Raw genomic sequence first — 24,920 nt, 5'->3', positions numbered from 1 at the left:
AAACATTGTCTACACTTGCATTCACACAATTGCATGATTCCAGCCATTTCATGATGTGTCTTAGAATATCCTTGCCATGTTGTGATGATGTTTTCTTCACTCTTGTTCTATGGCCTACATTTAGCATGGAAGCAGATTGTGAAGAAAATGAAGCTTGTTGAGCATGCACCATTGGACTGTAGTGATATCCGCCCAAGAGTAGAGCGTGAGGGAGTGTACGTCATTTACCCAGCTGGACTGCAAGCACCGGTCCCCGTCTTCTGTGACATAACAAATGATGGAGGACCATGGACGGTAATGTGAACTATGTGTGTTCATTGTATTACATTAAGGAATGTATTTTTGATCTGTGTGGCTAGCAATCTTTCCTAATAGATGACAATGAAGAGTTGTCTGCTGAACATCTTCTCTGCCACTGGCTGCTGCTGTAGAGTTATGTTTTTGTACAACATGTAAGGCATCAGTGGCCAAGTCAATAGATTTGCAAAGCCATCAATTCTGGTTTGAAGAAGTATAATTCTAGATTTCGATATCTTCGAGCCCAGTGACACTGATGATCAGAGATACTGTTGCAGTGCCTCCAAAGTCAAGGACCACAGGGGCATGCCAATCTGTCCACAGGTGCAGTGGTGGCACGCCCACCAGTGCCATTATAGCAAGATACATGGCCATCAGTTTATACATATACTACAGTTTTCATGCTCATGATTGCCAGAAATCCCACGGTATATGCGGTGTTTAATTTGTAAAAAAACAAAAAGGTGCCAGGGCACTTCTCGTGTGGCCCCTGCAGCTTGCACCCTCCCATTGCCCCTGCCAGTGCTGCCAATTACAGTATAAACACAACTACTAACCATCACACTTCTACAAGTGTGGCTATTTCGACTATTCAAGTCCACCCAAAGCTGTAACAATCATGTTGTATACTATGAATCGTCATTTTTAATAGGTAGTTTAATATACTAAACACTGTGCTTTTGATAATCTCAAATAGACATCCATTGCCACCATGTGGTGGACCTCCGTTTGTGCTGGTGTTGAGAATTAAGTGGCATGCCTAGCACTGGAAAGCACTGGCACAAATTAAACACTGGTATGTCTGCCAATGCCACAAATGTATGATAACTAGTGTAGGGACCTTAGAATGCCCTCATATCTATGTCAGGGATCCCAGAGTATATATTCATCAGCAAAGCTATCAAAGCATGCATGTTCAGCATTACAGTAATTAGAGGGTGCATGCCCACTGATGCAGGGAAAACTGGACTGATGTGCATTAATAAAGGGAGCATAGGATGTAAGATGTCTGTGCAAGCACTCTGCATGCTTGATGAACAATACAGGGGCTCCAGGGCACGTCTGTCAGTGCAGGGACCCTCATGGATTGCGCCCATCATTGTTTGACCTTCAGGTGCACCTCTAGGTCCCAATAGATCCCTATCACCTGTCTAGTCCCCTAGGATTACATACCGTCCCCTGCCAATTTCTTACAGCAGCTAATTTGATAAAGCTGAATTCTGATAAGACAAAGGAGTTAATAACCAGGAACACTGTGGGTAAATGGGTTTGTGGCATGGATGCCATTTGGGGGTTGCTAGGGGTCCCAGCTGCGACCCCTGACTTGCCCTTTGTGACCCCCTGTCTTCAGAGGTGACAAATTCAGGTCAGGAACAGAGTGGCAGCTCGTCCTAATGGACATCAGTTGGTGCTTCACTCTTTGTTTTCTGTCAATTTTGATTACCCTAATAGTGAATAATAATATATTATTCACTATTAGAGTAATTAGCTGGGAATTTGCCCTTCCATGGCAGCTGAGGAAGTAAAAATGCTTTTAAGTGTATGTTGTGTGCGTACTTGTGGGTGAGAGTTTGTCTATGTGAGAGAGTGTGTGTCTAAGTGTGAATGTGTATGTGAGTGAAACTGGTTGTCAAAGGGTGCGTGATGTCAGGGCAGGAATGTGTCAGAGGTACAAGCGTCATAATTTTACACGCTAGTCTGGCGCTTTGCAGGATTAGCATCAGACATTTTGACGCTAATCCTGCAAAGCACACAGATGCCCATTGCAAATAATGGGAGCCTCCCTTTAATGCCTGCTCTTAGCAGGTGTTAAAAATGCCAATAAAATAGCCAAAAAGAAATCTCTTCAATTTCTTTGTGCAATTTTTTCAGTCCCCCTAGCGCCGGGACGCCCCTAAATACATTATGCTTGGCACAGGCATAATGTGGCGCAAGGGGTTACGAAGTGGCGCAAGGCAAAGATAATGCCATTTTGTAAATATGGAACATCGTTTTTGGCCTTCCAATGCCACATTATTGTAAAAAAATGACACTAATGTGTCGTTGGCATGTCGCTAGGCACTCTTAAATCTGGCCTTACATGTACGTGGTTTGCATCGAATTTCTTTTTGCAAACTGACAGCTGACAGAAGATGAGCTTTTAAGAGACAATCCGTTATGTGAATATTATGTCTATAGTTTATGTACTTTAAGTTGTTAATGGGTATATTACGTTAATACAGTATTTTCTCAAAAGTCTTTAATGTAGAGTTTTCATTTCTTTGAGTTGATTTATTTTTTTCTATCTTTTGCAAACAATTTAAGAAAGCTTGATTGTAAATCAATATTATTTTGATCCTTTGTCGCTGGGCCCCTGAAAGGAGTAGGGCACATAGGCAGGTGCCTACTTTTCCTGTTTGGTAATCTGGCACTGGCCTCAGCCCCTAAGGACAATTAACCAAGACATGTTCTGTCAGTAAAAGGTTGCGTGTTGATTCGCAGGTGTCTGCATCTTGCCAGACAGCCAGCCAATCCTACATCTCGGTCTCTGACTCCATTTTCGTTTTTATTGTTTGAACTGTGTTATGGCCAGTCCGTGTTATGGAGGCCACTCAGTCAATATTTCAAAACCATTAAATACATACGGTTATTTACGATGGATAATAATACATTTCAAGGAGTTCTAAAATAGTGGTTTGGGGTAAAAGACGCGAAGAATGAAATCAAGAAATTGGGAAAAAAATCAATATATTAAAATGCATGGACTAGAACTCTTAAGAACCAGGGGCCAGATGCACGATCATAAGCTTTTGCGACTTGCAAATTGCAATTGTTAGCGACTGGCAATTTGTGAGTTGCAAAAGCTGATGTACAACAGTGTCTCAGACACTGTTTGTGATTCCTAAAAGGGCCGCAAGGGCCTTGCCTCATAAATATTCATGAGTCATGTCACAATTTTTGATCCATAGGGAATGGCTGGCACTCACAGCGTTGATGGCCTGCTGGGGACATCAGACCACCTTGTCTGTGACTGCTTTTTAAATAAAGCAGTTTTTTTTTTTCAGTGAAGCCCGTTTCCTTAAAGGAAAATGAATGCATTTCAAAAATAAAAATGAAACGTTTCTGTTTCATTTTTTAAGGGTAGGCAGTCGTCCGTGGGACTACTGCCTGCTCTTAAAAATTATTTTCGCTACGATTCACAAAGGGGACGGGGTCTTCTAGGGAACCTTTCCCGTTTGCGACTGGCTTACCACAGACTTCAAGCAGGCAGTAAACTGCGATTGTTTTGCACCCGCATTTCGGTCTCAAAATATTACACACATCCCCCTGCGACTCACTATTAGGAAGGGATGCCCTTGGCACGCCCCTTTCTAATAGCGACTTGCAAACCCTATTTTGCGAGTCGGTAATAGGCTACTGATTCACAAATCAGGGTTTGTACATGCCAGAGGCTGGTTTAGCTGTCGCAAACGGGCCAAATCTCAGTTTGCAACCGCTAAAAACGGTCGTACGTCGTACATCTGGTTCCAGATTCCATATGCAAACCATACATTTCACATGGCGTAGATAGAGAGCTTAAGAAAAGATTTGGAACAAATTGGGTGTGACGTGGGTTTCAACATATGATGTCTTTGTGGCAAGGTAAAAGCAATGAACTAAGACCTTAATGTAACCACCCTTGTCATGGGGCAAATTTATTTATATTTATTTATTTACTTATTTATTTATGCATGTTTATTTAGTGTGAACGTTGCCAAAAAGCATTACAGTGCTTTAATTAAGAAGTGGAAGGAAAAATACAAATTGAAATAAATGACATACATTTTATATAATTCAATCACTTGAAAACAGATCAACCAAACCAAAGATGGGAATACAAACAATGAATAGCAAGTGATAGAGAAGAATCCCCAGTGAGGAAAAGTGAGAGCAATGCACAAAATCCCTGAGGGGGAATAATATTGGAAAACGGGGTGAGAGACAGTAAAGAAAAAAAAAACGCAAAACTCAGGGGTCAGCAAGAAAACACCCGTGGCCCCAGGAAAAGCTGTGGCAAAGGATGTTACCCCAAAATAGGAGATCATGCCGTGGAAAGAGCGTGAGTAGGCAGCAGCGATAAGAAAGGTTGGGGTAAGAGAGTCCTATATCAAGGGCCAGAGGAAAGAGAAAAAGAAGAACATTCAAGAAAGCGAGGAGATAAAAGTCAGGGGGAACCCTGATGAGGACGGTTCCTGTGGAAGGAGTACTGAAAGAAGCCAGCATAAGGGTAACCAGGTGACATTAAAAGTATCTTTGCAAGAGAAGAGTTCTCAGTTTCTTCTTGCATGCTGGCAGTAAGGTAAGTGGTTCAGGAAGTTCCAGATTCTGTTAGCATCACCCAGAAAGGATCGAGCCATTGTATGACCCTTTATAAATGTCAGGGGTTCGAGGAGCAGTGTCCCGGCTCTGTGTGAGGTCCCGAGCCCCCAAGATAATTTCAGCCTCTCTTACAGGTATGGCAGGGAAGAGGTATTCATCCCCTTATGAATAATGCAGGCCTTTTCCCAAACAGTTCTGACTTCACTTGGGGCAGTTCTAGGTACCTATGGCAAGCAGACCAAGAAGGCGACAAATGTATGTTTGGAAATAGCAGACACAATGCTTATGTGAAAGTTATTTTTTGAACTATGTGGTAATTTCGAATATCCAAGCTTCTAAGAACTGATGTAAACCCCTTTACTCACTGACATGAGCGGTCCGTGCAAAAGAATAAAACATGTTCGTCAGTTTCATGGAATTACATTAATAGCAAAAACAGTTAATTAAAATGTGGGATCAATTCTGTAAGTAAATAAGGCTAGGGCTAAAGTGGTGAAATTAAATTTAGATGTAGCTTCTTTCTATATAAAATTCAAATTTATTAAAGCATTTGGAAGTAGATATGTTTCAGTTAAACATCCGTGATATGGATTCTTAAGCGGTCTTGCTTCCTTCCATGCCTAGTATGATACTTTTACTCACAAGATGATTCTGACAATAACAGACCGAGAGCGACATTTTTTGTGGTTCATTTGTCTCTTGCTCATTCACTTTCACATAGCTGCTAAATCCATGTCTTTATCACTCAGCGTTTGTATTGTAGAAATTAAATCAGAACTGGCCATTCATTCACCAGATGGGTATCATTCACACCTTCCTTATTGAGGATACAGGCGCCAGTGTTCTAAAAGTTCAATAAGATATACACAAAGACCAAGTGACGCAAAGTCTTGTTTTGCAATGAATGGGGCTATGGGGATTCAGAAGCTAGGGGCTCTTGGCACAGTGCACTATTCATTTGGGAAACTACTTGTGACTTTTAGTGGTCTCACAGTTCAATTCAATGATGCTCATGCAGCTGTAATGTTACTGCCATCATTGACGTGCCCCTGTGTCATCAAACTTTAGACACCCTCATCTCAGAACTGCTAGTGATGGGCAGGATAGTTGGTTGAAATAAGGAGGTGATAGCTGTTGAACCGTAAGGACTGGAGACTTGATTCTAGTTGCAGTGAATTCATAGGCCCTGATTTAAGAGGGCCTAGTGCCACTTTAGCGCTGCGTTAGTGTAATCTTTTTAACGCTAAGGTGGCCTTTTCCCCATGCCATATTTACAAAGTGGAAGGTTACAAACTGGAAGGTTTCCACCACTTTGTAACCCTTTGCCACTTTGTAACCCTTTGCTCTACATTATGCCTGCACCAGGCATAATGAATGCAAAGGAGGTGTTCCCCTGTTAGGGGGGGTCCTAAAAAATGGTGCACAGATTTCTTTGCATCTTTTTTTGGCACTCTGGAGGCTTCTGAGTGGCTAGTGCCAACAGGTGACGTCAGATACCCCTCCTGATAGGTCCATACCTGATAAGGTAGCCAATCCCCCTCTCAGGGCTACTTATGGTCTCTCCTGTGGGTTTCTCTTCAGATTCTACTTGCAAGTTTCCAGCAGGAATCCTCTGCAACTACTACTTCATCCTCTGACCCTGAATCGACCACAGACTGCTCCAGGAACCGCTGTAACAGCAACAAAGTATCCAGAAGGGCTACTTTTCCTCTGCAACTTCAACTCCAGTCAGCAACAGTTTCCACAGTGTGCACGCTCTGGAGACTCCCTGTCTTCACCCTGCACCAGAAGGACCGAAGAAATCTCCTGAGGAGTGACGGAGTCACTTCCCTGCTCACTCAGGCACCTTCTAAGTCGACAACCGGTTCTCTTGGACTCCTCTCCTGGCAATGAGCATGCTCCTTGATACATAGGTGGTGGACCCCTCTGACAAACACTTTCCTAAGGTCCTGCTATTCTAATTTGGAGGAGGTAAGAGCGTGCCTTCCCAGAGTACGATAGTACCCCTGTGCACCACATCTTCTTCACCTCCTGAGGCCTCTGTGCACTATTTACAGAAATGTCTTCATGCACAGCCTGGCCCAGGTCCCCTGCACTCTATCCTGTGATGCTCAGCTCACTGAGTTGACCTCCGGCGGCGTGGGACCCTCCTTTGTAGTGCTGCACCAACTGCATTTTGCACCTCATTTGTCCCTGTGTCCTGGGACTTCTGTGGGTGCTGCCTGATCTTTTGAGAGCTCTCTGAAGTGCTGAGAGACCGCGCTTCCTCCTCACACAGAGTTGAGGCCCCCAGGTCCCTCCTGGTTCCAGACAGCGCCACTTTGACGCAAAACGTGACTTTGCCATAACGGAGGCTTGGGGGACAAATCCAGTGCCAAAACTCACCTGCATCCAACTTCCCTTTGAGGGACATCTATTGCATCATGCAGGAATCTACTGAAATCTACCTTGGGTGCATTTCTGCAGTCTTCGTCCAACCAGGGACTCTTCTTTTGTACTCTCTTCTGGATTGGCAGGGGCTCCTGTCCTTCCTGGTACTTCTTCCAACTTCTGGACTTGGTCTCCTTCCTTTGCAGGTCTTCAGGTCCAGGAATCCACCATTTGTTGTTTGCAGTCTTGCTTGGTTCTTGCAATAACTCTAATCACAACTTGTATTGTGTCCTAAGGAAACTTGCAGTACTTTACTCCTACTTCCTGGGCTCTAGGGTGGGGTATTTTACTTACTTTTGCTGTATTCTTACTCTCCCAGCGATTCTCTACACACTACACTTGTCTAGGGGGGAATTTGTGATTCGCATTCCACTTTCTTAGTATATGGTTTGTGTTGCCCCTAGACCTATTTTCTCCTATTGCATTCTATACCATTTCCTATTATTTGCACTATCCTATGTCTTATTACTTACCTTATTTTGGTGTCTAGTGTATATATTGTGTATAATACTTACCTCCGGAAGGAGTATTGCCTCTGAGATATTTTTGGCCTTGTGTCACCCAAATAAACTACCTTTATTTTTTTGTAACACTGAGTACTGTCTTTACTTGTGTATAAGTACTGTGTAACTATAAGTAGTATTGCAGCAGCTTTGTATATCTCCTACATTTCACTAATAAAGGATAACTGGACCTGGTGTAAGGTGTAAGTACCCAAGGTACCCACTACAAACAGGGCAGCCTCCTACAATTGGTTAAGTACTTTTTGAGATATGAATTTTTGAAGTTTAATAAAAATTGTGTTTTAGTGCGTAATTACGCACCATAGGAATCAATGGAATATCACCTGTATAAATACATATAAAATCATACATTTGGTTTACCAAGTTCTTCTTTTGCAGGTTGGTCGACGTTGTCGATGGGCACACCAAGCTAGCTGGAGAAGTTCGGACGGCTCCCGTTTTTGGCGGGAGCAGCAATGGAAGGACTCTGGAGCTGGTGCAGGGCCACTGCGGGAGACCAATTGGAAAAGCACTGCACAGATAATTTTAAAGATGGTTCCTTGGGGTCCCCTTGGCTTGTCAAAGTCACAACGGGTGGGAGACTGTTAGGGTACAGCAGGTTCTTCACTGCAGGGCACAGGGCGGCCGGGTGCAGAGCAAATTGGTGAGCCAGAAGCTGTGCATAAGGATGCCCTCTGGAGCAGGAGGTAAGTTGGTTCAAGGGTTGTTTGCAGGACAACAGGGGCACTGTGGTGGAAGGTCCAGGGTGCTCCTGAAGTCCCTCAACTGAGGCCTCCTCCTGGTCCTTTTTCAGCCCTGGGTGCTCTGGTTTTATTGGTGTCTGACATTAGGTGACCAATACCCAGGATATTGGTACAGTTTGACACTGGAGGGCACAGGGCTACCAAACTCGGCACACTTGCAGGGTTTATCCTGGCAGTTGTCTGTGTGTTGTTTGGTCCAGCTAAAACTTTTGGTTCAGGAGTTAGTGTCTAATCACCAAAGTGAAATTCACTGGCTTGCTGGTTTCTTGTTGTTGTAGAGCGGTACCTCTACTCTGGAGGGAGTTCTATGGCAATTCTCAAGGCCTGGAGGTCCTCTGGGGTTCTTTAGAGTTTTTCCAGTTGTCCAACAGCTCCTCAGCGGCGATGTTTGGGTCCTGGGTTTAGCAGGCAGGATTTGACGCCTATTCTTTGTTGCAGCAGGTCCACAGTTCTCGTGCCTTGGATCGTCTTGGTGCTGGTCTTCTTTTGTCAGTTGAATCTGATTTCCTGTTCTAGGGATGCCCATTAAATACTTTATTTAGTGGGTGTTTTAGGCGGAACCTGGTAGTGACCAATAGGTCACCCTACTTTGGGTGGCTACACCCACTAAAGTGACCACTTCCTGTGGGAAGGATCACTTCCCTATCCCTGATTTACTATTTTTCTTCCATCCAAGATGGGGGAAAATGAGATGCAGTGCCCACCTCGCAGACAAGACCTTAGGGGTGGTGCATGCTAGGTGGGCCACTCCTCCTAACCTTTGTTTGAGTTTCCCGCTGTTGCTCTTGCCAAAGGTGGGGGTTTGCACAGGGGTTGCCATTGGCTGCCAGCAGCAGGCCTGGAGGTCAAGTTTCAAAGATGGTTAGCCCTTTGAAGCTCGCCACCAGGGCAGTGCACATTCCTGGGGGAGGGACTGTTGGCACCTCCACCCAGGTAGGGCTTTTTCCACAATCCAGAGAGACCAAGGTTTGTAGATTGGGTGTCTGGAGGTGGCAGGCTGGATAGAACCAGTCAGCAGCCATGCCAGGGTAGTTAGCTTTTGCAGAGGGTACCTCGAAGGTGACCCCTGGGTACATTTAGGGATAAATTCAATTCTGGAACCAGTTTGGCTTTATCATTCAAAGTTGTTTTTACCAAACAACCCGGGGTTCAGAGTGGCCATCATGTAGCTGGGAAACTCGTATTGACCAGTGCCCTGCACATGCATTAAAATGGCTTATCTGTTCACTCACTATGTCCCAGGTTTGGCAAGGACACAGTGGGGGTATATTGCTCATGCAGCTATGCCCTCAAATATAATGTGGTGCACCCTGCCTTAGGGCTGGAAAGCCTGCCAAAGGGGTGTCTTATCCATAGAGTATGCAGTGTGTGATGGACAGGGCACACAGGCATTGTGCAATGTCGAGTTTGTGTTTTAGGCTTGCACTAGGACACCCAGCCTGCAATGGCAATGCTGGTGTATCTGGAAGCATTTCCCTAGAGGGTGGTACAATCAGTGCTGCTGCCCACAGGGACCTACCCTTAATACTCCATGCCCTGAGTACCTAAGTACCTTTTACCAGGGACTTAAAGTGGAAGCTGAAGGTGTATCTAATTACCTTTGCAGTTTTTAGGGAAAGAACACTGGCACCGGGAACCTGGTTAGCAGGAGGCCAGTGTTCTCCAGTCCAAGTTGCATCCAGAAACCAGGCAAAAGTGTGTCGGGGAGTACTGCAACAAAGTGCCAGTTTCGCACATCCATCTGGTCTTGTGGGAGGCTGGGTCATAGCTTTCTTCATTGCCATAGGTTTTCTTTGTAAAATATTGGCCCACCTGTGTTCTAGTCCAAGGAAGTGCACATTGTGTAGTACAACTTCAGCTTTACCTGTGACGTCAGAAATTCTTGCCAGCATGCTGACAGAAAGGGATGGTTATGTTCTTCACTTTATAAAATGCAGAGATCTCAAACTTACATTTCTTTTGTATCCTTTTTACCAACAGATTGTGCCACTTGTTCATGTTCTTCTATAATTTTCATGGTATATGTGTGAAACTTGGATCCAAATGTACTGTTATACGGTAACTATATGAAGTAATTTGAGGCGCATACAGTGGCCGCTATTAGTTAGTAACTCCACAATTGTATGCTGACTTGTTTTCAATTTGTCCCTTTATATATTTATATACACATGAATAATCCTTTCCAGACACTGTAGTCCTAATTGTGGCTTATAAGGACTAGCATTTCATGGGGTACGCGATCAGGCAAATCATTCATCTAGAGGAACAATGTAAACAGGGCAGATCTCCCACTCGTTCTATTGCGAAGAGTGAACTTGAAAATTCTGTGAATAATATATAAATCTACAATTCGTTAAGAACCATGGGCCAGATGCAGGAAACGTTTAGCGACTCGCAAACGGCAAAAATTGCCGTTTGCGAGTCGCTAAACGCATTTCCCTATGCAGAAATGCATATTGCGAGTCGGTACCGACTCGCAATATGCATTTCAGAATCGCAAATAGGAAGGGGTGTTCCCTTCCTATTTGCGATTCTGAGTGGTATGCAATACCATTTGCGACTGCATATGCGGTCGCAAATGGTGTCGCAGTTACCATCCACTTCAAGTGGATGGTAACCCACTCGCAAATTGGAAGGGGTCCCCATGGGACCCCTTCCACTTTGTTAATGCACCCACAAACATTTTTTCAGGGTAGGTAGTGGTCCAACGGACCACTACCTGCCCTGAAAAAAACCGAAACTAAAGGTTTCGGATTTTCTTTTTAAGTGCAGCTCGTTTTCCTTTAAGGAAAACGGGCTACACTTAAAAAAAAAAAAAACTGCTTTATTTAAAGCAGTCACGAACATGGAGGTCTGCTGACGACAGTAGGCCTCCATGTTTGCGAGTGCCTAGACTCGTTATGGGGCCACAATTAGCGACCCACCTCATGAATATTAATGAGGTGGGTCATTGCGACTCCATAGCGAGTTGCAGACGGTGTCTGAGACACCGTTCTGCATACCAATTTGCGAGTTGCAAATTGCGAGTCGGAAGGACTCGCAATTTGCAACTCGCAAATTGGATTTTTCCTACATCTGGCCCCACATTCTTAAAGTTTAATTCCCATATTTATGGAAAGTTAGCTCAGCCTTAGCATGATTTGTTTTACGCTAAAGTGGCGCTAATAACTTCATATTTATATTTTGGCACTAGACCCACATAGCATCAAAATATATGAGTTGGCGACATTTTTAGGAAGCGCCAACCCACCTTGCATTAAATAGCAACAATGATGTGCAAGGTAGGTGTTCCCTTCCTAAAAAGTACGCTAGCCCCCAGCACTGTATTTACCTCACAACGCTAAAACGGCGCGCACCTAGGAGGCGGCGGACCTAAAGAATGATGCTAAGGCCGATTAGCATCAAAATTTAATGCCTGGTCAGAGCAGGCATTAAAGTGCTGGTAGGCCCCTTTCCATTGGAAAACACCATGGAATGGGTACATAAGTGCTTACCCCAACCCCTAGCATCACCACCACCCACACCACAGGGACACTACTGGAGGAGGGAGCCTATCCCAGGTAAGTGTATGTGTATGTGTGTTGTGTGCCACTGGGGAACCCTTACATGGTACCCCCTGGCTTTCACTGGGTCTGTTGGGGTTGTCCAGGGGGGCACTGGTCCCCTGTGGTGGGCATTGAGGTTGTGGTAATACTTCTGTCTGTACCTAGACAGGAGTCATTGTTTGGCTGTTGTGCGTCCAAAAATGACACTAGGCTGACTAGCAGCAGATTTTTTGCCACTAATCAGTTTAGCGTCATTTTTGCCCCACTAGTGCCATTTTCCCTAATGCTATTCCACACCGGCTAGTGTCTTTTGCTCAGATGCTAGCCAGTCCTTAGCGCCATCGTGCGTCTTTTTTAAATATGGCGCACGGATGGCACTAGGGAATGGCGTTAGCTCACGCTACATTTTTTGACTCACAACTGCACTAGAAATTTTTCATAAAATGGGCTTAAATCTGTTTTCTGTGCTCAATGACACATGCATAGGCCTGCTAATGTTGAACTTTTGGAGTTTTTTTTATGGCCATAAGACACTGAAAGTAGCAAACTCCCTTGGTTATTGATATCAAACTACCTGTTCATCTCAACCTGAGATATTCATAATCAGAAATCCACAAAACACTTCAATATATGGCTGTTTCCCTATTAACCACACAGATCAGAAACAAGCCTTCTGGTCCCTTAAGGAGATTGTACAGGGTCCACCTGCTGACATATGTGCTCTGTATTAATGATCCAGCATTCTAAGGCCATCTTATATTGCTCTGTCCCAAATGCTGTCTTCATTATCCTCTCTAGGGTGTACTGATCTTCACAGTCTTACAAGACCATGTTTTATCTAGCCTTTCACACTTTCTCTCTCTTAGGTCTTCCAGAAACGGTTTAACGGATCATTGGATTTCTATCGAAGATGGCATGACTACAGGCATGGATTTGGTCAAGCTGATGGAGAGTACTGGCTGGGTAGGTACAGCTGCTGACAAGTGTAAATAAGTGTAGGAAAGTACCATCTTGCCTGGCATGTTACCCCCATTTTTCACTGTATATATGTTGTTTTAGTTGTATGTGTCACTGGGACCCTGCCTGTCAGGGCCCCAGTGCTCATAAGTGTGCCTGAAAGTGTTACCTGTGTTATGACTAACTGTCTCACTGAGGCTCTGCTATCCAGAACCTCAGTGGTTATGCTCTCTCATTTCTTTCCAAATTGTCACTAACAGGCTAGTGACCAATTTCACCAATTCACATTGGCATACTGGAACACCCTTATAATTCCCTAGTATATGGTACTGAGGTACCCAGGGTATTGGGGTTCCAGGAGATCCCTATGGGCTGTAGCATTTCTTTTGCCACCCATAGGGAGCTCTGACAATTCTTACACAGGCCTGCCACTGCAGCCTGAGTGAAATAACGCCCACGTTATTTCACAGCCATTTACCACTGCACTTAAGTAACTTATAAGTCACCTACATGTCTAACCTTTACCTGGTAAAGGTTAGGTGCAAAGTTACTTAGTGTGAGGGCACCCTGGCACTAGCCAAGGTGCCCCCACATTGTTCAGGGCAAATTCCCCGGACTTTGTGAGTGCGGGGACACCATTACACGCGTGCACTACACATAGGTCACTACCTATGTGTAGCTTCATAATGGTAACTCCGAATATGGCCATGTAACATGTCTATGATCATGGAATTGCCCCCTCTATGCCATCCTGGCATAGTTGGCACAATCCCATGATCCCACTGGTCTGTAGCACAGACCCTGGTACTGCCAAACTGCCTTTTCAGGGTTTTCACTGCAGCTGCTGCTGCTGCCAACCCCTCAGACAGGTTTCTGCCCTCCTGGGGTCCAGCCAGGCTTGGCCCAGGATGGCAGAACAAAGGACTTCCTCAGAGAGAGGGTGTTACACCCTCTCCCTTTGGAAAAAGGTGTTAAGGCAGGGGAGGAGAAGCCTCCCCCAGCCTCTGGAAATGCTTTCATGGGCACAGATGGTGCCCATTTCTGCATAAGCCAGTCTACACCGGTTCAGGGACCCCTCAGCCCTGCTCTGGCGCGAAACTGGACAAAGGAAAGGGGAGTAACCACTCCCCTGACCTGCACCTCCCCTGGGAGGTGCCCAGAGCTCCTCCAGTGTGCTCCAGACCTCTGCCATCTTGGAAATAGAGGTGCTGCTGGCACACTGGACTGCTCTGAGTGGCCAGGGCCAGCAGGTGACGTCAGAGACTCCTTCTGATAGGCTCCTTCAGGTGTTGCTAGCCTATCCTCTCTCCTAAGTAGCCAAACCCTCTTTTCTGGCTATTTAGGGTCTCTGCTTTGGGGAATTCCTTAGATAACGAATGCAAGAGCTCATCAGAGTTCCTCTGCATCTCTCTCTTCACCTTCTGCCAAGGAATCGACCGCTGACCGCGCTGGAAGCCTGCAAAACTGCAACAAAGTAGCAAAGACGACTACTGCAACACTCTAACGCTGATCCTGACGCCTTCTCGACTGTTTTCCTGGTGGTGCATGCTGTGGGGGTAGTCTGCCTCCTCTCTGCACTAGAAGCTCCGAAGAAATCTCCCGTGGGTCGACGGAATCTTCCCCCTGCTACCGCAGGCACCAAAGAACTGCATCACCGGTCCCCTGGGTCTCCTCTCAGCACGACGAGCGAAGTCCCTTGAATCCAGCAACTGTGTCCAAGTGGCTCCCACAGTCCAGTGACTCTTCAGTCCAAGTTTGGTGGAGGTAAGTCCTTGCCTCCCCACGCCAGACTGCATTGCTGGGAACCACGTCTTTTGCAGCTACTCCGGCCTCTGTGCACTTCCGGCGGAAATCCTTTGTGCACATCCAAGCCTGGGTCCACGGCACTTTAACCTGCATTGCATGACTTTCTAAGTTGTCCATCGGCGGCATGGGACTCCTTTGTGCAACTTCGGGTGAGCACTGTTTCACTCCTCTTTGTAGTGCCTGTTCTGGCACTTCTGCGGGTGCTGCCTGCTTCTGAGAGGGCTCCTGGTCTTGCTGGGCGCTCCCTCTGTCCCCTGACGTGATTGGTGACATCCTGGTCCCTCCTGGGCCACAGCAGCATCCAAAAACCTTAACCGCATGACTTGCAGCTAGCAAGGCTTTTTTGCAGTCTTTTGGCGGGAAAACACTTCTGCACGACTCTTCACAACGTGGGACATCCATCCTCCAAAGGGGAAGTTTCTAGCCCTTGTCGTTCCTGCAGAATCCTCAGCTTCTACTGCCTAGTAGCAGCTTCTTTGCACCCACAGCTGGCATTTCCTGGGCATCTGCCCATCTCCGACTTGCTTGTGACTTTTGGACTTGGTCCCCTTGTTCCACAGGTACCCTCGTTTGGAAATCCATCGTTGTTGTATTGCTGGTTTGTGTCTTTCCTGCAGAATTCCCCTATCACGACTTCTGTGCTCTTTGGGGAACTTTAGTGCACTTTGCACTCACTTTTCAGGGTCTTGGGGTGGGCTATTTTTCTAACCCTCACTGTTTTCTTACAGTCCCAGCGACCCTCTACAAGGTCACATAGGTTTGGGGTCCATTCGTGGTTCGCATTCCACTTTTGGAGTATATGGTTTGTGTTGCCCCTATCCCTATGTGTCCCCATTGCATCCTATTGTAACTATACATTGTTTGCACTGTTTTCTAAGACTATACTGCATATTTTTTTGTATTGTGTACATATATCTTGTGTATATTTGCTGTCCTCATACTGAGGGTACTCACTGAGATACTTTGGCATATTGTCATACAAATAAAGTACCTTTATTTTTAGTATATCTGTGTATTGTGTTTTCTTGTGATATTGTGCAAGTGACACTAGTGGTACTCTAGGAGCTTCACTCGTCTCCTAGTTCATCCTAAGCTGCTCTGCTAAGCTACCATTATCTATCAGCCTAAGCTGCTAGACACCCTATACACTAATAAGGGATACCTGGGCCTGGTGCAAGGTGTAAGGACCCCTTGGTACTCGCTACAAGCCAGTCCAGCCTCCTACAATAAGGGCTAACAATTTCTTTTTTTTATTATTATACCTTCCTTTGTTTCATCCCTGGCTAAAGACATGTGTTCCTATGTTTACTGGGCACCCATAGAGATTCATTATTAGGAGTCCCAGTCATCACATCACAGGGCCAAGGGCACCTATGTCCCTACCACATAGTGATCCTTTGATACAGTTTGCAATCTGGAAAGAGGGTCTTGTGGGGACCTATGGTTTTCTTCAACATAGAGAATTCTAAAAGAACTGCACAGCTTTTCCCACAGTGGAAGCCAGCCATGTAGACAGAAATCCCCTCCCCCACCCACCCTGGGTTGACAGTTGTTTCCAAAGCCAGGTGCTCTTGAGGCAAGAGGAATTGTGGCATCAGGTGGGATTATGCTTCTACTGCCCCTTCTGAGTATGGTGGAGGTGACATGTCTGTTTTAACTAGGGATCTGCACTGCTCAGGTGCAGGGGGAGACTTCTGCTTCCATTCATGGCAGAGTCTGTGCTAAGGCCTCCCAAGTATTTGTACAATGGAAATATTGAATACAAAGCTTTGATTTAAATAGTTCTTCTAGGTTGAGTGCCAGAGTCGAAATCTGGAAGGTCTTTACTTTTCAGTGGGAGGACTGTTCAGTCACGACTGCCCATGCTATAACAGAATCTGCCATGTGAATCATGACAGATCAGTCCTCCATCTGATTGGCTCTCCTAGAAATAAGGTGCCCTCGGTAGAAACTCATCAGGACTGTCATGAGTGGCCTAGTCCCTGTTCCTAATTCTGCCATAACAGTTCACCTCACGTTATCTGTTAGTACATCCTAGTTACTGTTTGCCGCTACTGCTGAACATTCAACTTCGCTTTGACTATGGGATGTTTGAGTAACTTTAAATGAAAACATTTTTTTAATTCTAGAATACCTGGGTGTTAGACCTGACAGCCTTGGAGTGGTTGTTCCTCCAACTTGTTTCCTTCCTCCTCCAATTTTCTGACCTGTTTTTTTGCTGGCTTTAGGACTCTTTGCACTTTACCCCTGCTAACCAGTTCTAAAGTACTTGTGCTCTCTCTGCTAAACATGTCAATATTGGTTTATCCACAATTGGCATATTTAATTTCTTATATACCCCTAGCAAAGTGGTACTACGTGTACCCAGAGCCTGCAAATTAAGGGGCATATTTATACTCTGTTTGCGCTGGAATCGCGTAATTTTGTTCTACACAAATCTGGCACAAACTTAACTCCATATTTATATTTTGGAGTTAGACATATCTAGCATCAAAATAGTAGAGTTAACATATTTTTTTGCCTGCGGAAATCTACCTTGTGTCAATGAGATGCAATGTAGGCGTTCTCGGGCAACAAATGACTCAAAGGCCATAGCGCCTTAGTTATCCTCCCATGCAAAAATCACGCATGGGAGGAGGAAGGCCTTAAATAATGGTGCTAAGCCTCCTTAGAAACATTATTTAATGCCTCTGTCAGGGAATGCGTTACAGGACCTGTGGGCCTTTTTCCATGGTCAAAGACCATGGAAACAGCCCACAGGTGCCCTTCCCTGCCCCCAGAGACACCCCCACCCACCCGCACCCACACCTGAAGGACACCTAAGGATGGGGGGACCCATCCCAGGTAAGTCCAGGTAAGTATTTTTGATTTTTTTTTAAAGTGCCATAGGGGGCCTAACTTGTGCCCCACTACATGGCACTGTGCCCAGAGGCCATTGGGCTGGGGGGCATGACTCCTGTCTTTACTAATGCAAGAGTCATGTCCATGGGGTTTGTGTGTCAAAAAAAATGATGCTAGTCAGGTTAGAGTCTTTTTTTTTTTACTCTAACCTGACTAGCGCCTTTCTTTCCTGCACAACCTCCAGGTTCCTTATGCCTCCCATGCCCGATTAGCGTCATGTATTTTTATGCTAACCAGGCCTAAGCGCCGGCTTGCATCATTCCTTAAATACGGCACCTGGCTGGCATCCTGGAATGGAGCTAGCCGGCGCTATACTTTTTGACACAAACCTGCACTAACGCAGGTTTGCATCAAAAAGTATAAATATGGGGCTAAATGCTACTAGTGGACTTGACACTCACATAGGTAGCTCCTCATGCATGTCCCAGGCCTACCATTGCAGAGCCTGTATGTGCACTTTACACTGCCATGTTGGCCTGGCATGATGACCCTTTTGCCAGGCCTAAACCTTCCCTTTTTATACATATATGTCACCCCGAAGGTACACCCTCAACAACCCAAAGGGCAGGGTGCAATATATGTAAAAGGTAGGATATATAATTTTAAGTTTTACATGTACTGGTAGTGAAAAACTTCCAAAGTCGTTTTTTCACTACTGCAAAGCCTATCCCTCCCAAAGGTTAACATAGAAATTCCCTTATTACACATTATAAGTGTAATTCACAATCTGAATAGATAGGTTTTTGGAGCTCGGTGTCTCTGGAAGCATAACTTAAAATCACAACTTATGGTGAAGTCTGATTTTAAATAGCAATTCTGAAATTGCCACTTTTCGAAAGTTAGCATTTTCTCACTTTAGCCATTTGGTGCCTGCTGCCTGTCTCTGCTCACATGCCTCGGGTGGGGTGGGAAGTTGGGCTTTGTGTATTCCCTCTAGACAGCCACACACACTGAATGCTTAGGTGGGACCCGATGTGCCATCCTTGGAGGATGGGAGGAAGAAGCTGGCCAAAGCCTCAATTACACCTGAATGGGCTGTGTCCTGCCCCCACACAGACAGCTGCATAAACCCCTGTAATGAGACTGAAGCAAGGACAGGAAGGGAAGGACCTTTGTGCACTTCAAAGACCTGTCCATAAAGTCCCCCCACTTCAAAGGCCAAACTGGGCATAAGTACTGGACCTCTGACACCACAAACTCAGTACACCTCTGGACCTGTGAACGCTCTTCCAGGAACAAGAACTGCTGCGCTGCTGAAGGACTGCCACTCTGCTGAACTGATACTTTGCTGGACTCCTGCCTTGCTGTGCTGTCATCCTGCCTGCTGCTCTCTCTTGCCTGGGTGAGAAGGATTGGACCTGCATCACTTGAACCCAAGGTTTCTTAGCACTCTTTTACTTAAAACCTTTACGATTCAATATTTCAAGTTCTACTCATTGTTTTTTTCTTGTTTTGGTCTTGTTTTATTTATTAAAAACCGCCATGCTCTATTTTCTAAAGTGGTGTGGATTCATTTTGTGTGATGTTTTCACTGTTTTGCTGTTTGAAGTGTTGCACAAATACTTTACACCCTGCTTCTAAGTGAAGCCTGACAGCTCTCGGCCAAGCTACCAAAGGGTGAGCAAAGGTTATTTTAGGGTTTGAGTGACGCTTACCGTGACTAGGGTTGTGGTTGCTGTTTGACTTAGGTTAACACCCTAGTTAACCAACAACCCAATTTCTAACATTGGTGTTCAGCGGTGAGATAAGAACATGGTGTACACTACGACTACCGAGGCCAATTGGATTTTTTTTAATTCTCACTGATTTGCATTTTTGATTCTTTCTTCAAATCATGTCTCTGTCTAGTGGATCTGCAGCTGCAAAAATAGATTTTGAGCCAGCCAACCTGGGGATTTACACTGTGGCCAAGCTCACAATTTTCTGCAAAGGGTATAGCCTTCCTGCCAAGAGCACCACTGGGAAGGACGGGTTGAAAAAGATGCTGAGGGACTGGGCAGGTTTGGTCTACACTAGATGTAACCCCAGGAGCGGATGAGGAGATGGATGGGCCTGAAGGAAGTCTCTCGGAGAAACCACCTGCAGCAGAGGGTGAAGAAATGACCCCTGAATTGGAGCTACCTGTCAGGGCAGGGAGCAGTGTCTCTTCCCGTGGCCTCTTCCCAGAGGAACTAGCTGAGAGGAGGGAGGAGAGGGAATTCAAGATGCAGATGGCAAAATTAACAATGGAGGCAGAAGAGAAAAAGGAAGAAAGAACCTTAGCAGAGAAGAAGATCTTACTGACTCATGAACTGAGCCTAAAAGAGCTAGATATCATGGCCAGAAAGGTAGATTCCAGCAGTGATGGTGGCAGCCTACCTGAAGCTCTTGAAGGATAGAAAAGGGTTTGCATACTCAAGGATTTGGTGCCAAGTTATGTGGGGGGAGACAACTTAAGTAAATGGGTTTCTGCTTATGAGGTTGCACTGAAGGTTCACAGGGTTCTGGAGGAGCAATGGGGCTGGCCAATGGAAACACATGCCTGCTGTGGGGAGGGACGCACTTCTAATGCTAGAGGTTGGGGATCAAACCAAATACACCCCTATGAAATCTATTTTACTTGCAAAATTTGGCCTGACCTCTGAAAAGTCTCACCAAAAATTCAGGGACATCCAGAAGCTCCCAAACCAATCTTTGGTAGATGTTGTGGACTACTCCAGCAAGGCACTGAATGGTTGAGTGTGGGGAAGCAAAGTTAATGATTATGTTAGGTTGTACAATTTAACCATGAGAGAGTGTAGGAAAGTACCATCTTTCTTGGCATGTTACCCCCAATTTTACATGTATGTCAATATTTCTTCTGAGATAGTACCTATATGATGTAAGTGGTGTTGCTTGAGCTTTGCATGTCTCCTAGTTCAGCCTTGGGTGCTCTGCTATAGCTACCTCTATCAGCCTAAGCTTCTAGAACACTACTACACTCTACTAATAAGGGATAACTGGACCTGGCAGAAGGTGTAAGTACCAATGGTACCCACTACAAGCCAGGCCAGCCTCCTACATTGGTGGTGCAGTGGTGGGATAAGTACTTGTAACTGCTTTACCACTTTGTCATTGGTGCTTTTCATAAAAAAACATATTCTTAATACTTAAAAACATACACAAGTAAACTTAACAGTCTTACTTTCACTCTAAAAAGTTTCTAAAAAGTTTGAAAACGTTTTTCTCTCTTTTTTTTAAGTTTTCAAAACTTTTTATCTTACCCCTAACCTCTTTCTTTTCCCCATGTCTGTGGTAGAGGCCACTCCCAAAGTTGCAAAGACAACTTATGATAATCTAAACTTTAAAAGCTTGAGGGGTCTCTGTATAGAAAGAAGTTTTGGGATTGGTAAGAACCCTACTAAGGATCTCCTTCTTAACCTTCTCCTTGAAAGTGACCAGAGTCAGACTGGTCAACCCCAGGATCATGAGGTAGAGGAGGGGGGTACCCAGATAGATTCAGGAGAGGATCCTGAGAACTCTGGGGAGGGTACTTCCAAAGACCTTTCACTTATCAGGCCACCTAGTGAAGCTGGTAGCTGGAGGGGGATCACACAACAGTAGGACACCTTTCACTCCAAAAGGCCAGGTCACTAAGGTTCAGGTAGTCAGAGAAAGGTCCACTTCTGCCCACTCTCACATTACCTCTGTGTCAGAGAATTCCCAAACCTACGACCCTGAGAATAACACCCTAGACAGGGAACTCAGAAAGCTGAGGTTGAAAGAGGCCAGACTGAGGCTCAGACAGCAGCAGTTGGCCTTAGATAGGGAATCCTTAGATGTAGAGAGAGAAAGACGGAAGTTGGGGTTAGTTCCACATGGTGGCAGCAACAGCAGCAATCTTGAGAGTCATCCTGTTAGAGAAACAGATTCAAGAAGCCTGCTTAAGATTGCCCCCCCTTACAAGGAGGGGGATGACATGAACAAGTGTATTTCTGCACTTGAGAGGGCCTGTATGGTGCAATTGGTCCCTCAAAGGAGGTGGCCTGCTATATTGTGGCTATATTTCACTGGCAAACGTAGGGACAGACTCCTTACTGTCAGGGAGAGTGATGCCAACAGTTATAAAGGTTTGAAGGATGCACTCTTAGATGTATTTGGCTTAACCCAGATCAATACAGGATAAAGTTCAGAGATACCAGAAAAGAGACCTCTCAAGACTGGACAGACTTTGTAGACTGTTCAGTGAAGGCCTTGGAGGAATGGTTACATGGCAGTAAGGTGACTGACTATGAAAGCCTATATAATCTAATTTAGAGAGAGCATATTTTGAATATTTTTGTGCCTTACTTGTTGCATCAGTACTAGGTAGACTTACATCCAACCTCTCCCCAAGAATTGGGAAAGAAGGCAGACAAATGGGTCAGAACAAGGGTGAGCGGAAACGCTCATACAGAAGGTGACAAGGATGGCAAGAAGAAGGATGGTAAGTCTCATGACAAGGGTGGGGATAAAGACAAAAATAATCTTCATGAGGCCCACAAAAATCCTCTGGGGAAGGTGGATCCAAATCCTCTACACACAATCAAAAGAAACCATGGTGTTATTTATGTAAAAGTAAAGGCCATTGGGCAAGTGATCCCACTTGTCCAAAGAAAAACACCAAGGCTCCCACCACCACAATCCCAACTGCATCCTCTAGTACCCCTAGTAATAGCAGTGGTGGTGTGAAAAACACTACAAATAGCCAATCAAAGGGTGTAGCTGGGTAATGAAGTTGGGGTTAGTCTAGTTAGGGAGACCACAGAGGCTGTTTTAGTCTCTGATGATGTTATTGATTTTGCCACCTTAGTTGCTTGTCCCCTTAACATGGGTAAGTACAAGCAACTACCACTAGTAAATGGTGTTGAGGTTGAGGCCTACAGGGACACAGGAGCCAGTGTCACCATGGTGATAGAGAAACTGGCTTCCCCTGAACAACACCTACTTGGTCAGCAGGACCAAGTGACTGATGCTCATAACAACACTTTTAGCCACCCCATGGCTGTAGGAGGCTGGACTGGCTTGTAGTGAGTACCAAGGGGTACTTGCACCTTGCACCAGGCCCAGTTATCCCTTATTAGTGTATAGGGTGTCTAGCAGCTTAGGCTGATAGATAATGGTAGCTTAGCAGAGCAGCTTAGGCTGAACTAGGAGACGTGTGAAGCTACTACAGTACCACTTAGTGTCATATGCACAATATCATAAGAAAACACAATACACAGTTATACTAAAAATAAAGGTACTTTATTTTTATGACAATATGCCAAAGTATCTTAGAGTGTACCCTCAGTGAGAGGATAGGAAATATACACAAGATATATATACACAATAGCAAAAATATGCAGTATAGTCTTAGAAAACAGTGCAAACAATGTATAATTACAATAGGATGCAATGGGGAAACATAGGGATAGGGGCAACACAAACCATATACTCCAAAAGTGGAATGTGAACCACGAATGGACCCCAAACCTATGTGACCTTGTAGAGGGTCGCTGGGACTATTAGAAAATAGTGAGAGTTAGAAAAATAACCCTCCCCAAGACCCTGAAAAGTGAGTGCAAAGTGCACCAAAGTTCCCCTAAGGACAAAATAGTCGTGTTAGAGGGAGAATGCAAGGAAAACACAAATCAGCAATGCAACAACGATGGATTCCTGTCTGAAGGTACCTGTGGAACAAGGGGACCAAGTCCAAGAGTCACAAGCAGCTCGGAGATGGGCAGATGCCCAAGAAATGCCAGCGGTTGGTGCAAAGAAGCTCTTACTAGGCTGAAGAACTGTGAATACTGCAGGAACGACAAGGGCTAGAGACTTCCCCTTTGGAGGATGGATCCCCCACGCCTTGGAGAGTCGTGCAGAAGTGTTTTCCCGCCGGATGGACGCCAACAAGCCTTGCTACACGCAAATCGTGCGTTTGGCGTTTTTGGACGCTGCTGGGGCCCAGGAGGGACCAGAAGGTCGCAAATTGGACCTGCAGAGAGAGGGGACGTCGAGCAAGACAAAGAGCCCTCACTGAAGCAGGTAGCACCCGGAGAAGTGCCAGAAACAGGCACTACGAGGATGCGTGAAACGGTGCTCACCGAAGTTGCACAAAGGAGTCCCACGTCGCCGGAGACCAACTTAGAAAGTCGTGCAATGCAGGTTAGAGTGCCGTGGACCCAGGCTTGGCTGTGCACGAAGGATTTCCGCCGGAAGTGCACAGGGGCCGGAGAAGCTTGCAAAGTCGCGGTTCCCAGCAATGCAGCCCAGCGAGGTGAGGCAAGGACTTACCTCCACCAAACTTGGGCTGAAGAGTCACTGGACTGTGGGGGTCACTTGGACGGTGTCGCTGGATTCGAGGGACCTCGCTCGTCGTGCTGAGAGGAGACCCAAGGGACCGGAGATGCAGCTTTTTGGTGCCTGCGGTTGCAGGGGGAAGATTCCGTCGACCCACGGGAGATTTCTTCGGAGCTTCTGGTGCAGAGAGGAGGCAGACTACCCCCACAGCATGCACAAGCAGGAAAACAGTCGAGAAGGCGGCAGGATCAGCGTTACAGAGTTGCAGTAGTCGTCTTTGCTACTATGTTGCAGGTTTGCAGGCTTCCAGCGCGGTCAGCGGTCGATTCCTTATCAGAAGGTGAAGAGGGAGATGCAGAGGAACTCGGCTGAGCTCATGCATTCGTTATCTAAAGTTTCCCCAGAGACAGAGACCCTAAATAGCCAGAAAAGAGGGTTTGGCTACCTAGGAGAGAGGAAAGGCTACTAACACCTGAAGGAGCCTATCACAAGGAGTCTCTGACGTCACCTGGTGGCACTGGCCACTCAGAGCAGTCCAGTGTGCCAGCAGCACCTCTGTTTCCAAGATGGCAGAGGTCTGGAGCACACTGGAGGAGCTCTGGACACCTCCCAGGGGAGGTGCAGGTCAGGGGAGTGGTCACTCCCCTTTCCTTTGTCCAGTTTCGCGCCAGAGCAGGGGCTAAGGGGTCCCTGAACCGGTGTAGACTGGCTTATGCAGAATTGGGCACCTCTGTGCCCAACAAAGCATTTCCAGAGGCTGGGGGAGGCTACTCCTCCCCTGCCTTCACACCATTTTCCAAAGGGAGAGGGTGTCACACCCTCTCTCAGAGGAAGTTCTTTGTTCTGCCATCCTGGGCCAGGCCTGGCTGGACCCCAGGAGGGCAGATGCCTGTCTGAGGGGTTGGCAGCAGCAGCAGCTGCAGAGAAACCCCAGGAAGGGCAGTCTGGCAGTACCAGGGTCTGTGCTACAGACCACTGGGATCATGGAATTGTACCAACAATGCCAGGATGGCATAGAGGGGGCAATTCCATGATCATAGACATGTTACATGGCCATATTCGGAGTTACCATGGTGAAGCTACATATAGGTAGTGACCTATAT

At 45.9% G+C, this 24,920-nt stretch overlaps 1 protein-coding gene across 1 annotated transcript in view; it reads left to right on the top strand.

Annotated features, from left to right (window-relative positions):
• Positions 1–19,579, top strand: part of LOC138246905 (ryncolin-1-like) — a 152,348-nt gene extending 132,769 nt beyond the window's left edge. Inside the window, exons 3-5 of the mRNA XM_069201650.1 lie at positions 125–294; positions 12,744–12,844; positions 19,390–19,579. Coding sequence (XP_069057751.1) covers positions 125–294; positions 12,744–12,844; positions 19,390–19,579 — 461 coding nt within the window. The remainder of the gene's footprint in view (positions 1–124; positions 295–12,743; positions 12,845–19,389) is intronic.
• Positions 19,580–24,920: the final 5,341 nt, after the last annotated feature.

This window comes from Pleurodeles waltl, chromosome 7, assembly GCF_031143425.1.
Source record: "Pleurodeles waltl isolate 20211129_DDA chromosome 7, aPleWal1.hap1.20221129, whole genome shotgun sequence".
NCBI classification, from domain to species: Eukaryota; Metazoa; Chordata; class Amphibia; order Caudata; family Salamandridae; genus Pleurodeles; species Pleurodeles waltl.
The sequence above is the reverse complement of the archived record's forward strand: the minus strand, read 5'-3'. Positions and strand labels throughout refer to the sequence as shown.